General features: G+C 41.4%; 1 protein-coding gene across 6 annotated transcripts in view; it reads left to right on the top strand.

Annotated features, from left to right (window-relative positions):
• Positions 1–2,277, top strand: part of ARFIP1 (ADP ribosylation factor interacting protein 1) — a 34,943-nt gene extending 32,666 nt beyond the window's left edge. For all 6 annotated transcript variants that reach the window (XM_033159630.1, XM_033159629.1, XM_033159628.1 and 3 more), the window contains one exon: positions 866–2,277. In XM_033159630.1, the coding sequence (XP_033015521.1) occupies positions 866–1,024 (159 nt within the window). In that variant the 3' untranslated portion in view covers positions 1,025–2,277. The remainder of the gene's footprint in view (positions 1–865) is intronic.
• The last annotated feature ends 10,878 nt before the right edge of the window (positions 2,278–13,155 follow it).

Here is a 13,155-nt window from a genome sequence, read left to right as displayed (position 1 = left end):
AAAAACTAACAAATTTATTATGGCATAAATTGTGGATCAGATTCATGGAAGTTTTTGTCCTAAGCTAGAAGGTGTGTGGAGAGAGAGATGTAGTTCTGGAGAAAACAAAAGTCAATTTTGTGGAGGTGAAATAATAACAGAAAAGGATGATAGTACTGCTAAATTTTAAGAATAGCCGTGGATCAAAATTGAGAATGTATGTGGAAAGATGAAGCAGACGCCTCTCTTATACTAGTCTCCTTCAGGGGTTTCCATCCATTCAGTCACCTGCAGCATTTGTTCTGCTCTTCTGGACATATCTGATAGAAATTCATTGTTACTGTTTTCACCTGAATGGTGTCCATGTTCCTCCTGGACACTTAGATTGGAATATTGGCTGAAGTGTTTTTCAGCAATGTCCTGTGAAGAAAGTGGCAGTCCATTCCCCCTTTTTGTTATTTATAATTAAAAACCACTCATCTATATGTAGCATCATTTGAATTATGTGCTCTGTGCTGTTGTCATTTTGAAGAATGTCTGCAGATGTAGAATGTTTGGCCTACCTCCTGATGACGGTAGCTTGTTGGAAGATACTTGAGATAATCCAGGGTGTGCCATGGCTTGAAATGATGGCTTAAGAATTTAGGATTTTTTAAACTCTGAAGCCCTAAAATGTTTGGGCACTCTCTCGGCCTCCATGCACTGCACTCTTGTTTTCCCTCTCATATCAACAGCTACTGAGTCCACATCTACCCAGCTTTTTAACTGTGAAGAATTTTGGAAAACTATTTGTTTGTTCATAAAACTGGAACACCTTGGGGTTAACATCTGATCTTCAATATTCAGTTACATGCATTTTCATCTTTAACTTTATCCTTGTCCACAGGTGAAAGTATTGCACAATCAGCTTGTTCTGTTCCACAATGCCATTGCAGCATACTTTGCGGGGAATCAAAAACAGCTTGAACAGACTCTTAAACTATTCCATATCAAATTGAAAACGCCTGGAGTAGATGCTCCATCCTGGCTTGAAGATCAGCAATAGGACCACAGCATGAAGATCCCTTGATCAACCAAGAATATTGTACACCTAATGAGAATCAATGAATTTGTATAAGGAGGACTGTTTGTAATGATACTTGCACAAGCAGCTTTAATTTTCCCCTAGATAATGAATACTATAATAGTTGGGGAGGGTGGATGGATGTAACCAAATGTAACTTGCCATTTCAGAAACAGATCTTTTTTGTATTTGAGGGTAGATGGTTTTCTGTAGTAGGGAAATATAGATTTGCACTGACAAAGATGTTCGTGATCTCCGGTAATTGTGGTGGCTAGATGAGAATTTTTTCAAAGGGAGATGCTCATGGTTTGTATCAACATCTGATATTTTATATAAATGTATTAAGCCTCTCTAAAGATTCTTTTTTCATGTAAATGTGTTAAAAGAATAAATATTTTACAGAGTAATAATATAAGGAAGGCCTTCAAGCAACACCCACAAAATATCAGTGGCTGGCTGATACGTGGAATTGCAGCAAATAGTTTTTTAAAAAAATGTTGGATCATTCAATTTTGTGGCTCAGAAACACTAAATATAGAATTGCCCTCTTAGTCTGAAGCTTTGAAAACACATTTTAGCATTGTAAAGATGACCTGCTGGAGAAGCAGACCTTAGCCCTACTTCTTTAATATTTAAATGTCTATTTAAAAAAATACCTTTACTTGCCTTAAATTCAGAAGTGCCTTTTGCAACACACTTTGTACCCAATGTACATAATCTGTAAGAAACCCTCTTTGGATTGATGACTTTTTAAAGAGACAGTCTGAGGCCAGTCTGGGTTGTGTGTGCTTCTGTTGAACGGCAGACCATCTCACATGACTAATATGACTGATTGTTTCTTTTCTCAATCAATAGTGTAACCTTTATTAAACATTTCTGTTCTCTTATAGCCTTTTAAAATTCACTGTTATGGAGCATCCTCAATTGCACATTATCCACTGCTTTTTGTGTTTATATAAATGAAGTACTTAAAATAACTTAACACAGTTTATATGGATTGTACAATTATGTATTATATGTTGAAATGATTCAGTTGCTTCTTAAAACGGTTTAGTTTAAGTCTTAATGTAATGTGTGTATCAAGTACATTTTAAATCATTCCTTATTACATTCTTGTCTGTTCAATGACTTTTTGCAGTTGAATTTTTTCTCTTGCAATAATTTTACCAAGTTACCATTCCTCAGAATGTGCCTCCATTGTTAACTTTGTTTTCATACTAAAGGTATTTGCTGCAGTCTGTTTCCTTTATTTCATGGGATTTGTGGATTAACATTTGCACAAACCTTCATTTTCTTCCAGCTAGCCATGGGGATGCTTTTATTAGCCATAGCCCTACAAACAAGATATGATAGCTGCCTTTCTAACTGGAACTTTTTTCCTCCAGTGGCTTTTTTCCTCCACTGCTAGGAAGTGAAGCAAATGTTCTTGAGGAAGCAGGGCTGCAGCAGAAATGTACTCCTCTTCACCCCCTTTGTTCACTTTCCTTCAAACAGCATGTTCTGTTGCTTTGTTTTGTGTGGACTTAAAGCTGGAACGCTGGAGATGGGACAAAAACCTATCGGGGTAGACAAAGTGAGCCTGTGGTACAAAAAAACAACAACCACCCTCTAAATACAAGTGGTATTCATATGTTTCCATGTATTATAATGTTTTTAATTGTTGACAGCTAAGTTAACAATCATCCTGGCTTTTGTACTAGTTGGCTGGAAATTTGCTTGACATATAAACAAAAACTTTCTAAACTGTCTCTTCCCTGCTCACATCTTTATGGCCATGGTTCTGGTAATGTGAATTGGCTAACTCTCAAGATGACAATATAGCAAAACTTGTGTGTCAACTTGGTAGTTTTAGTTGTCTCCCCCTAATTCTTGAGTCTTTCCTATGACAGTTCTTTTTTTTTTTAAGTACTGTACCTAGCCCCATTTATCATTTTATACTTTCCTCCAGCCCCAGTGCTGTGTTGTTGGAATCCTTCATAAGTTTCAACTTCACACATGGCATCTCCATGCAGTAAAACTGCTAAACGGAGGCTGGGTGCTGCCTTGAGTTTTCAAACTTCCTCTAAAATTTATCTGGCATTTTCACAAAGCAACTATTGGCCAAGTTTACATCTTTTGTGCCTCAGTTTGATAATAACTAACTTCACAGAAACCCCAAGTTTGTTCCTAGAGTTCTGGTTTTACTTGTCGCTGTAGTTTTCCTTCTCTTTTGCATTTCTCACTTATGGCACTGTGACATGGTGAATTTCTGTACAGTGGTGCCCCGCTAGACGAAAATAATTCGTCCCGCGAAAATTTTCGTCTAGCGGGGTTTTCGTCTTGCGGAGTGGCAATGGGAGCCGCGCTCCGCAAAACGAAAAAAAAAAAGACGAAATTTTTTCGTCTTGCGAGGCAGCCCCATAGACTTTTTCGTCTAGCGGGGCAGCCTCCCGCTAGACGAATGCTTTCGTCTAGCGAGTTTTTCGTCTAGCAAAGCATTCGTCTAGCGGGGTACCACTGTATATCATTTTGAGAAATGGTCTGGATCTGTATTTTGAAGTACAGGTCATGAAATCAAAGAATTTCAAATTCTGCACTGAAGAATTTCACTGAAGAATTTGAATTCATCACACAAGGAAAATTGTAAAATGTACATTACAACAGTCTTTTGCAAAATAATCAACATATGCAAATAGGTGTAATTTGAACAGGGTACCGGTACTTTGTATTATGCAATCTACTTTTTTTTTTACAGTGGTGCAGGTTGTCATACTGCCCTAGGGTGTCAGAAGCATAGATCAGTAGTAACTGAAATAGAAGAGAAATCAGGATCACTTTTGTCTCAGGGAGTTGGACTAGATGACCCTTGGGGTCTTTTCTTACTCTGTACTTCTATGATTCTATGAACAGTAAGGCACAATGCAATCCCACTAAATGCACTAGATTCCACCACTTTTCTAGTGCAAACTTAAGTGGTTCTATGAAGGGTGCACTAGTAAACATTGCAGTGTCTAAGTTCTTAGTTGTAAGTATAGTTCTTTATGACTAGATCAAAGACACTGGGACTAGATCAAACCCAGCTTGATGTGGACGCAATAAAATGGAATGTTTCAAAGGATGCTTAGTGCTTTTATTTTTTAAAAAAATTAAGGTTTGTAAGATAATAAAGGGACTTGGATATGTTAGAAAGCTGGGATCAGGGAAGTGGGTGTTTTCGGATGGGAGGAATTTTTTGAACTTTGTTAGGAGCATTGGCTTCTCTCCACTGAAAGGAAATAAAGATAAATGAATCCAAACCTGGAGTGGATTTAGATGTGGCAGTGGCCTACTGTGGAAGTCTGTGGTGCTCTAACCACCAAAAGCATGGACAGGAGAAGCTACTACCAGTGGTAGTCAATGTACCATATTTCACTGCATAATAGTCACACCACCCCTTCTTTTTCGGACCCTAAAAGCCGTCCCCAGAGCATTCCCCACATAATAGTCGCAGGGGTGAAAATGCCTTGCTGGTGGGACATGAGTTTTGCCCAACAGCATTTGCCTGCTTTTGTAAATGAAATTGCTCTTAGCACAGCTGTTTCCCGGCCTCTTCCTGTTCCTACCTGTGGAACTTGCCTGTTGGCTGAGCCAGCCCTCAGCCTACAGAGGATGGAGGATGAGGCAGCCTCATGCATAGCTGTCAACTTTTCTCTTTTCTTGCGAGGAATCCTATTCGGAATAAGGGAATTTCCCTTTAAAAAGGGGGAAAGTTGACAGCTATGGCCTCATGCGAGGAGCAAAGGTGGCAGCTGAGGAGGCCTCACCTGAGAGGAGGATGGAGATGGAAGAGAAATGTGGTGGCAAGGTCCTGGCCAGAGGCATGCGGCTTGGGCCCGCGGATGTGCCCAGCAACTGTAAACTGCCTGCTCTAGAGGGGTGTGCGCCTGAGGCAGGTCCCCTGCAGTGGGCCTACTTCTCTCCATGGGGGGCTTGCAGGACGGGGTTAAGAGACCTAGGCTAAGCTATGCATTTACTGTATTTCACCACGTAATGGTTGCCACCGCATAAGTCACACCCCTCTTTTTTGAAAAGAAAAATTGGCATTAAAAATGTGACTGTTATGTGGCAAAATAAGATAACCCTGGAATGAAGGAATATGGAACTGATCTAGCCAAGGAGCCACTGGACCCTAAGGTGCTCTTATCTATTGACAAATCTTGTGAGGAGTCTGAGCCAAACCTGTTTGCTGCGCCAGCCTGGAGCTGGTGCAACAAATGTATACTTTTCGCGCCCCACCTTCTACTCTGGCTGCCACTAACGGTGGAACACCAGATGCCGCAGTGACTCCATCACTCACTACTTCCCTCCAGGAGTACAGATTGTGTTCTTTATCTCATTGTTAAGGAAATTGAGAGGAGATAGTGAAGGATTTCACAACCACTCATTATACACTAGGAGTGCCCCATGTACCAAATAAGATGCAGGAGTTAAATACAAAATTCCTCACATGAATCTTGAAATAGGTTACTGACATGCTCTCTGCTGTTGCATAGATAGGCACATTTTGAGGTTCAGACGGCACATATTATCCAAAACTACTAAGTAATTCATGGCTTAGCTGGATTGGTATTACAGTTAAACCTGTGAACAATAAACTGTCCTTGGTAGAGTGGCATACTGTTACCATTTTTGTTGCAGCTACTGATGTTGGTGGGAGTTTGCCGTCTGCATAAATGATAAAGGGAGGCCTTCGTGTATATATCATCCTCAGAGCTTGGCCCTCTAAAGACAATGTCGTAAGTGTGCAGAAGGTCAGAATGTTGCCTACAAAGAATTGTGCACTGTGTGGGCGGTTGGCCACTGCCCATAACACAAACTCACAAACCCAAGTGGAAATTTTCCTCTAGGCTGTGAATATTCGTAATGATGACTAGCAGAAATTAATCATTATTGCATTACCATCCCTGACACAATTTCAGTATATGAACAAATAGGTCTACTTTTTCTAATCTTAACCGTAAGCTTGTATTTTCTTAGAAAGTGTATTACATTTTTGAGTGTGGCCTCTTGAGTGCTATATTACTGTGCAGACTCCTGAAAGGTACCTGGAGCTAGTCCTTGGTCTGGATAATTAATGTTATCAGTTGTGAGATTTAATTGTGAAATATACATTATCTACCAATGTTAAGTGCTTTAAGATTTCATTTGATCACAATGGGAGAGATTAAAGCACTTAATTGATTTTAATGCAGTAAGACGTAAGTGTTTGGCTTTGGTTAGGTTGTTTTGCTTAGATTGTTTTCTCAATATGTCAGAAATAATTTCCTCTCATAAAGGAAACCCCCTTTTTTTGCAGAAAAAATGACAGAGTAAATAAGGATGGCCCCTCTCCCTGCTTTTGGGACAATAAGAATGCTTTGCTGTTGTAATATCATTTCTGCTTACAATGCATTGATTTCAGTTTCTATGGTGTGTCTCTGTGCAAGTGGACAAAATCCAGCAATCCTAGATACTAAACACTGGATTGGGAATGCTGGCCTGGAATCACGCAGATAGCACAAGTTCATGCAATTAACAGCAGGGTCGATTTGTGCTTTGACTTGGAGTGATTGCAAAGCATTGACATGTGTCTAGTAAAAATCAACAAAGGTGATGCCCCCTTAGCTGTAGTTGTTAATTATTAAGGAGACTTACTATAATGTTAGTAACATTTTTTTAAAACAAAACATAAACAACAGCCCGTACAGAGCAGGGCTGTGTGAACTCTACAGAAGCACATTCTGGTTTAAAATAATTAAGAGTTATTTATATATACAGGTGGTGATGTTTGTGTGAGAATCTGAACTCCTTTTAAAGGGTTTTTGCATAAGCCTGATGGCAAGCTGGCCCCTTCACCTTGAGCAGCCTCTGCCATCACTGCTTGTGTTCTTTCTTTCTGGGTTTTGAAATGCTGACTCCTCTCTTATACTCACTATGTGCTGCTCCTGTGTGAACTGTCTAAGCTTCTCCCGTAGCATACCCTGGCCTCCCAGATACTCTGGGAATTTGTCAGAAATTATTAGCATTTAGGGACTTGGGGGAAGGGCGTGCAGTAATGGGCTGATTTTCTGAGAGGTGGTGACTGGAAGAAACCAGAATACTTGCAAAAATTGAGTTCTCTTCATTCTCCTTCAGCATTAATAACCCACTGTACTTAGTGTAAGCAGACATCCATGCACACTGTATTAATGCATTCAAAGTAACACAACTTCTAGTTCTGTCCTCGGAACTGTGTTTACACTTCTAGTTAGATGGTTCTAGTTAGACGGTTTTTAATTCTAAAAAGAGAGAGCACTGCAGAAAGGAAAGAAGCATTTACAGAACCATGTAATGTTCAGGACACAGTCGTCTCTCAGCCCAACCTATCCCACAAGGTTGTGATGAGGCAAGGATAAAATGGGGAGATGGAAATCCTGTGCACCATTTTACACCTCCTTGGTGGAAAGGCAGACTGTAAATGTAATAATAATAAATAGGTACAATATTTTGATGTACAGGTAAAAAATGCATGCATATCAACTTTTTCTATACATCAGTTTCCCTATGGCCCAATTTTCTACCGATGCACAATAAGCCTCATTAAAGATGGAATATAACTAATAATTAATAATAACAGACTTAGAAATTAAATTAATTAATAATAACAGACTTAGAAAATATGTAAAAAATAATATTAAAAATATATTAAGCTAAAAACAACAGCAGGGAAAAAACACTTCTCACAGTGCTCACAATCAGATTATTTCACATGCTCGCAAGCAGTTGCAGACACCAATAAAAAGGTGCTTCATAAGCAATATCCAGAGCTGAAATAGAGAAAACGCCTAATGCTACTCTACAAGCAGGCAGTGCCATAAGGAGGGTGCAACGCTGGAGAAGGCGGTCTTCAATAAAGCAAATACAGTCACAACAAAAGATGTCTCAAAGAGGGCAGATGTGGATGTAAACGTGCATTAGGTATGAATACTCCCATTAACAGGCTACTTGTATCACCACCTAACGACCAAGATTCTTCACAGTCGGTGATACACTGCAGTCCTATACATGCCTACTTGGAAGTAAGTCTCACTGAGTTCGAAGGAATTTGCTCCTAGGCAACCGAAAAAAGGCTCCCAAAACGACTTGCAAAAATCATTTCTAAGACAGAGCCTGTCCTCAAGCTTGCAGTCTAAAACTTCTGTGCTATGATGGTTCATTCATCTTTTCTGAAGATATATGTTTCTGTGGTCTGGTATACCTCCCAGTTCCAGGGAGGGTGAAGGCAAAAAGCTTGTCTTGCTGAAGCCATGGGGAGTACATATTTTGTTAGCACCAGTTGCTGGGAACCACAGGAGGGAAGCGTGCTCCTGTGCTCTGGCCTTGTCTGTGGGTTTTACATAGGGGGCGTCTGGTTGATCACTGTGAGAACAGGCTGCTGGACTAGATTGCCATTGGCTGATCCAACAGAGCTCTTCTGCTGTTCTTAATTCTGTTGTGTGTATAAATGTTGTCTATTCCACATGCAAAAACCTATATAACAGCCTTTGCCAATGATGATGATAAATTGATAATAAGGTTAGTGAGGGCCGATATCTAGGGTCCTGCTGCATACTAGGGGTTAGGGCTGGGAGAACTCATGAAGGAGTTCTCCCAGCCCTAGGATCTACAGTTCTGCTGCATGTGCCTGCAGACCCAGTGTGATATAGTCTGCTGATTAGTTACCAGGCCACGTGGAAGGTCTTGTTCTTAGCATATAAAGTCCTGAACAACTCAAGACCAGGTTGCCTGAAAGACTGCTCACTCCTGTAGAAAACCTGTATGATCGCTACTTGTGACACCCCACCTTACAGGATATTTAAAGGGTAGTGACCCAAAATGGGCATTTTCTGCTATTGCCCGTGTTATGGAGTCTCCACATCTTCTGCCATATGTGAGGTAGTTTCAGGTACCTTGTAAAGACTTGGTCTAGGCTTTCTCTACCCCTGATTATTGTATCAGAATCCCAGTGAATTCCTATTTTATTTGCAGTTATGCTGCTGTCCTATTGACTTTTGGTTGTCTTTTTTACATTTTAATGATATTGTTCTTATATTGCACACTGCTTAGAGATTTTAAATATATAAAGTGGTTTATAAATGTTAGCTTGTCTTCCAAGACTGGCTTCCAGGATCTGGCCTTAGCCAAAGAAGGCTATCTGCACTTGAACTGGCAATAAAGTCTGCATCTACAGAAAGGCTTATACCTCTCCTGCTGTTTCATCTGCACAGCACTTGAGTGTGTTTTGTGTTTATTTAGGGGGGAAGAGAGGGACGCGGGTGGCACTGTGGGTTAAACCACAGAGCCTAGGGCTTGCCGATCGGAAGGTTGGTGGTTTGAATCCCCGCGACGGGGTGAGCTCCTGTTGCTCGGTCCCTGCTCCTGCCAACCTAGCAGTTTGAAAGCACGTCAAAGTGCAAGTAAATAAATAGGTACCGCTCCGGCGGGAAGGTAAACGGCGTTTCCGTGCACTGCTCTGGTTTGTCAGAAGCGGCTGTGTCATGCTGGCCACATGACCCGGAAGCTGTATGCCAGCTCCCTCGGCCAATAAAGGGAGATGAGCGCCACAACCCCAGAGTCGTCTGCGACTGGACCTAATGGTCAGGGGTCCCTTTACCTTTAGGGGGGGAAGAGAGGGAGAGAGCATCTCTGTACTGGGGGCCAATGTGTTTTAAGGTATTTGCATATCATCAGTTCTTAAATACTTCCCAGTCTGCAAACTGCCTTATTAATGGTCTCAACAATTTGACAGCTTGCTTTGCAAATGTGAAACTGAGATGGAGCGACTGATTTGCATAAGGTGACCCGGTGAGGCTGGAGGACAGAGCTGTGGTTTTACATTACCCAGGTGTGTCTGATCCATATGTGCACTGCCCATGGCAGCTATATTTATCTCAGCTTCTTCAAATACTGTAAAACATTTGAGTTTTAATCTTAAATGCTCCCGGGTCATAGATGTGCTTTCTCCCCAGAGATAAGAATCTTACCTTAGAAGGGGAAAAACATATATAAAACCATCAGTTATCTGACTGCAGGCAAAATGGCACTGTCAGCAGGTTCAGGGGAATCCCAAGGTTTTAGAAGAACAAGAGCCACAGCAACAAAAAAATAGGAGTGGAAAACCTGAAACATGGAGCAACCTGATGTTTGGTGGCCATGGAACGCTGTCTCTGTGTGGGAATGGGGGAACTGGAAAACTAAGGGAGATGGACTGTGCAATACAGTATCTGTGAAGAAAGCATGGGTAGAATCCTGAACAGGAATTCTTCACTCTGCAACATTTTGTTGCAGGTCCCACTCATTTTCTGATTTTTTTTTGTATTCCCGTTTGGTAATAAAAGCAATATAGTGGTACCTTGGTTTAAGAACAGCCCTGTTTATGAACGATTTGGTTTATGAACTCCGCAAAACTAGAAGTAGTGTTCGGTTAGCGAACTTTACCTTGGTCTAAGAACGGAAGCTGAACGGTGGAAAGGCACTGGCGGCGGGAGGCCTCATTAGGGAAAGCGCACCTCAGTTTAAGAATGGTTTCAGTTTAAGAACAGACTTCTGGAACGGATTAAGTTCGTAAACCGAGGTAAACTTAAGCCTGTCCTAATTTTCTCCTATTTTATTTTTTCTATATACTTCCCGCATAAATGTAATGTTTTGTGAAATACTTGCCCCCAAACCAGTTCATCTCTTGATGTGCATGCAGTGTTTCTGCATGTGTAAGAGCTGCAACCCTCCTGTTGCACCAAGGGGCAATTCCACCCAAATAGCTAAAATGGGGGAAGGCATATATTTGTGGTCAGGTGTGTAGGAAGTGCACACTGCAGACTCCCAAATCACAATACTGTGATCAGGGTGACTGCTTATAAATGTGAGCGTGCTTTGTTTACAAAGGTGAACCTGGCAGCAGGTGCTCCCCTCCCATTGTGAATCCGGTGTAACATGTTTTGGTCTAGCTACTACCTCCAGCATTAATTTGCGTCCCAGCCTTGCCTATCCACACAAATAGGCTGGGTCTGCTGTGTGGAACTGTATGGAACCTAGGAATCCTCAGTACTGACACTGAAGGGATATGGAATTGAAAATGAAATGGGAAACAATATTTAACTGGAAGCAAGAATGGAAGCTGCAGTGGCTTCAGCTTGTGAAACACAGTTCTTTTCCTCTCTCATGTTTATGTGAGCTACTGTGCAAGATCTTTTACATATTCAAAGTACTAAAACCAGAGGCTTTTTGGAGTGGAGGGGGAGGGAGCGCTGCTAGGGCTGGGGTCTCTTACATGGTACCAGGACTTCTCCAAGTGTTCTAGCAAATGCAGAGAATTTGAGTAAGGGGCACCCAAGTGCAAAAAGAATTAGTGAGAAGTGGCACATGGCATAGCATAACTGGATCCAATGTGGAGTGGGTGGGTGGGGGTCCCTGTGGCATTTCATTCATTTGCTCCATACTATTGTATAGGGGCGTTTTAATGTTTGATAGTTTTATTATGCTTTTATATTTGTTGGGAGCCGCCCAGAGTGGCTGCGGCAACCCAGCCAGCTGGGCAAGGTACAAATAACAAATTAGTAGTAGTAGTAGTAGTATGGCCACCCAACCTCTTAGATCACTCTGTTTTCCCCTCCTAGGCCCCCTTCGTCACTCTGCTTTATGTTCAGGAGCATACCTGAACATATTGAGAAGCAAACTAAGGTAAAAGAAGAAGTGGAAGAGAATGTTGCTCTTTGAACTTCCTCCTTCAGCACTTTTCAAGGGGGAAGGGAAGGGTAAGCATTCTTGGCACCTCATGGCAATGGGTGGGGTACACATAATGAAGTACGAATGGGTTCAGGTTGCAGTAGCTGTGTGTGTGATCTGAAGAAGTGTGCATGCACACGAAAGCTCATACCAAGAACAAACTTAGTTGGTCTCCAAGTTGCTACTGGAAGGATTTTTTTATTTTTTATTTTGCTTTGATTCAGATCAGACATACTGAAATCAATAGACTTAAAATCAATTTTTCTTTCTGTGGATCTACTCGTGAGTATGACCATCAAATGGGAATAATAATGAAATGCATTAGAGCCTGGAACAGAAGTTGTGAAATTATCTATCCTAGAGTTTCTTCAGGAGATGGGATGATAAGCATCTTCTGGGAGTGACTGTAGTGGGAAATTTCATCCCTGGAGAGAGTTTGACACTGACCATCAAGGTCCCTTTTCAGTTGTCCAATATGATACTTTATTTGTATGTGAGTAGCCTATAGATTTCAAAGGCATTGCTTTCATGTAATTGTCAGGCTGGTTGAGCACAAAGTGTGGAATGTCAGGAATGCATGCTAATTGCAATTTAAATTGTTATTCAACTACCAAGCAACCAGGTATCCACAGACATAATTAATTTCCATCACATTGTGTAATACATTTTTATCCCTCTGCGTTTGCTTCATATTATACAACAAAAATATTACACAGTGACAGACCTGGTAGAAGTTTCTTATTTGTCAATCCACCACCCATCCCCTTTAGATTCAAATTCCTCCTATTTTAGCCTTCTGCTTCTTTTCCTGTGGAGCTATATACAAGGTGGTTCACTCAAATCCCCTTTCAAATATCTCCCCCGCCCCTTGCACAAATATGTCTTGTACTTGTTTTGGGCATAACCTCTGAGGATCATCTTGTCCAACGCCCTGCAATGCAGGAATCTCAGCTAAAGCATCCATGACAGATGGCCATCCAACCACTGCTTAGAAACCTCCAAGGAAGGAGAGTCCATCCCCTTCCAAGGAGGACCGCTCTACTGTTGAACAGCTCTCACTGTCAGAAAGTTCTTCCTGATGTTTAGTCAGAACCCTTTTTCTTGTAACATAAATCCATTGGTTTAGGTCATAGCTTGTAGCTTACACAGTGAAACCCTAGCCCTGTCTACACAGAACGTAAAGTGAATTCAGTGGGGCTATCTCCTACATACGTGGGGTTAGGACTGCAGTCTTTCTGTACAAAACCAAGAATCCTATCCATTGCTCCACACACTTTTCCCTCTGGCCTCGCCCTCCACTAGGATGCGGTCCCTGAAACATTGCAGAAGATGGAATGCAGCACGCAGCTGAAAAAAGATTCCCACATGGATCTCAG

Source organism: Lacerta agilis, chromosome 9 (assembly GCF_009819535.1).
Source record: "Lacerta agilis isolate rLacAgi1 chromosome 9, rLacAgi1.pri, whole genome shotgun sequence".
NCBI lineage: Eukaryota > Metazoa > Chordata > Lepidosauria > Squamata > Lacertidae > Lacerta > Lacerta agilis.
This window is presented reverse-complemented; position numbering and strand designations above follow the sequence as displayed.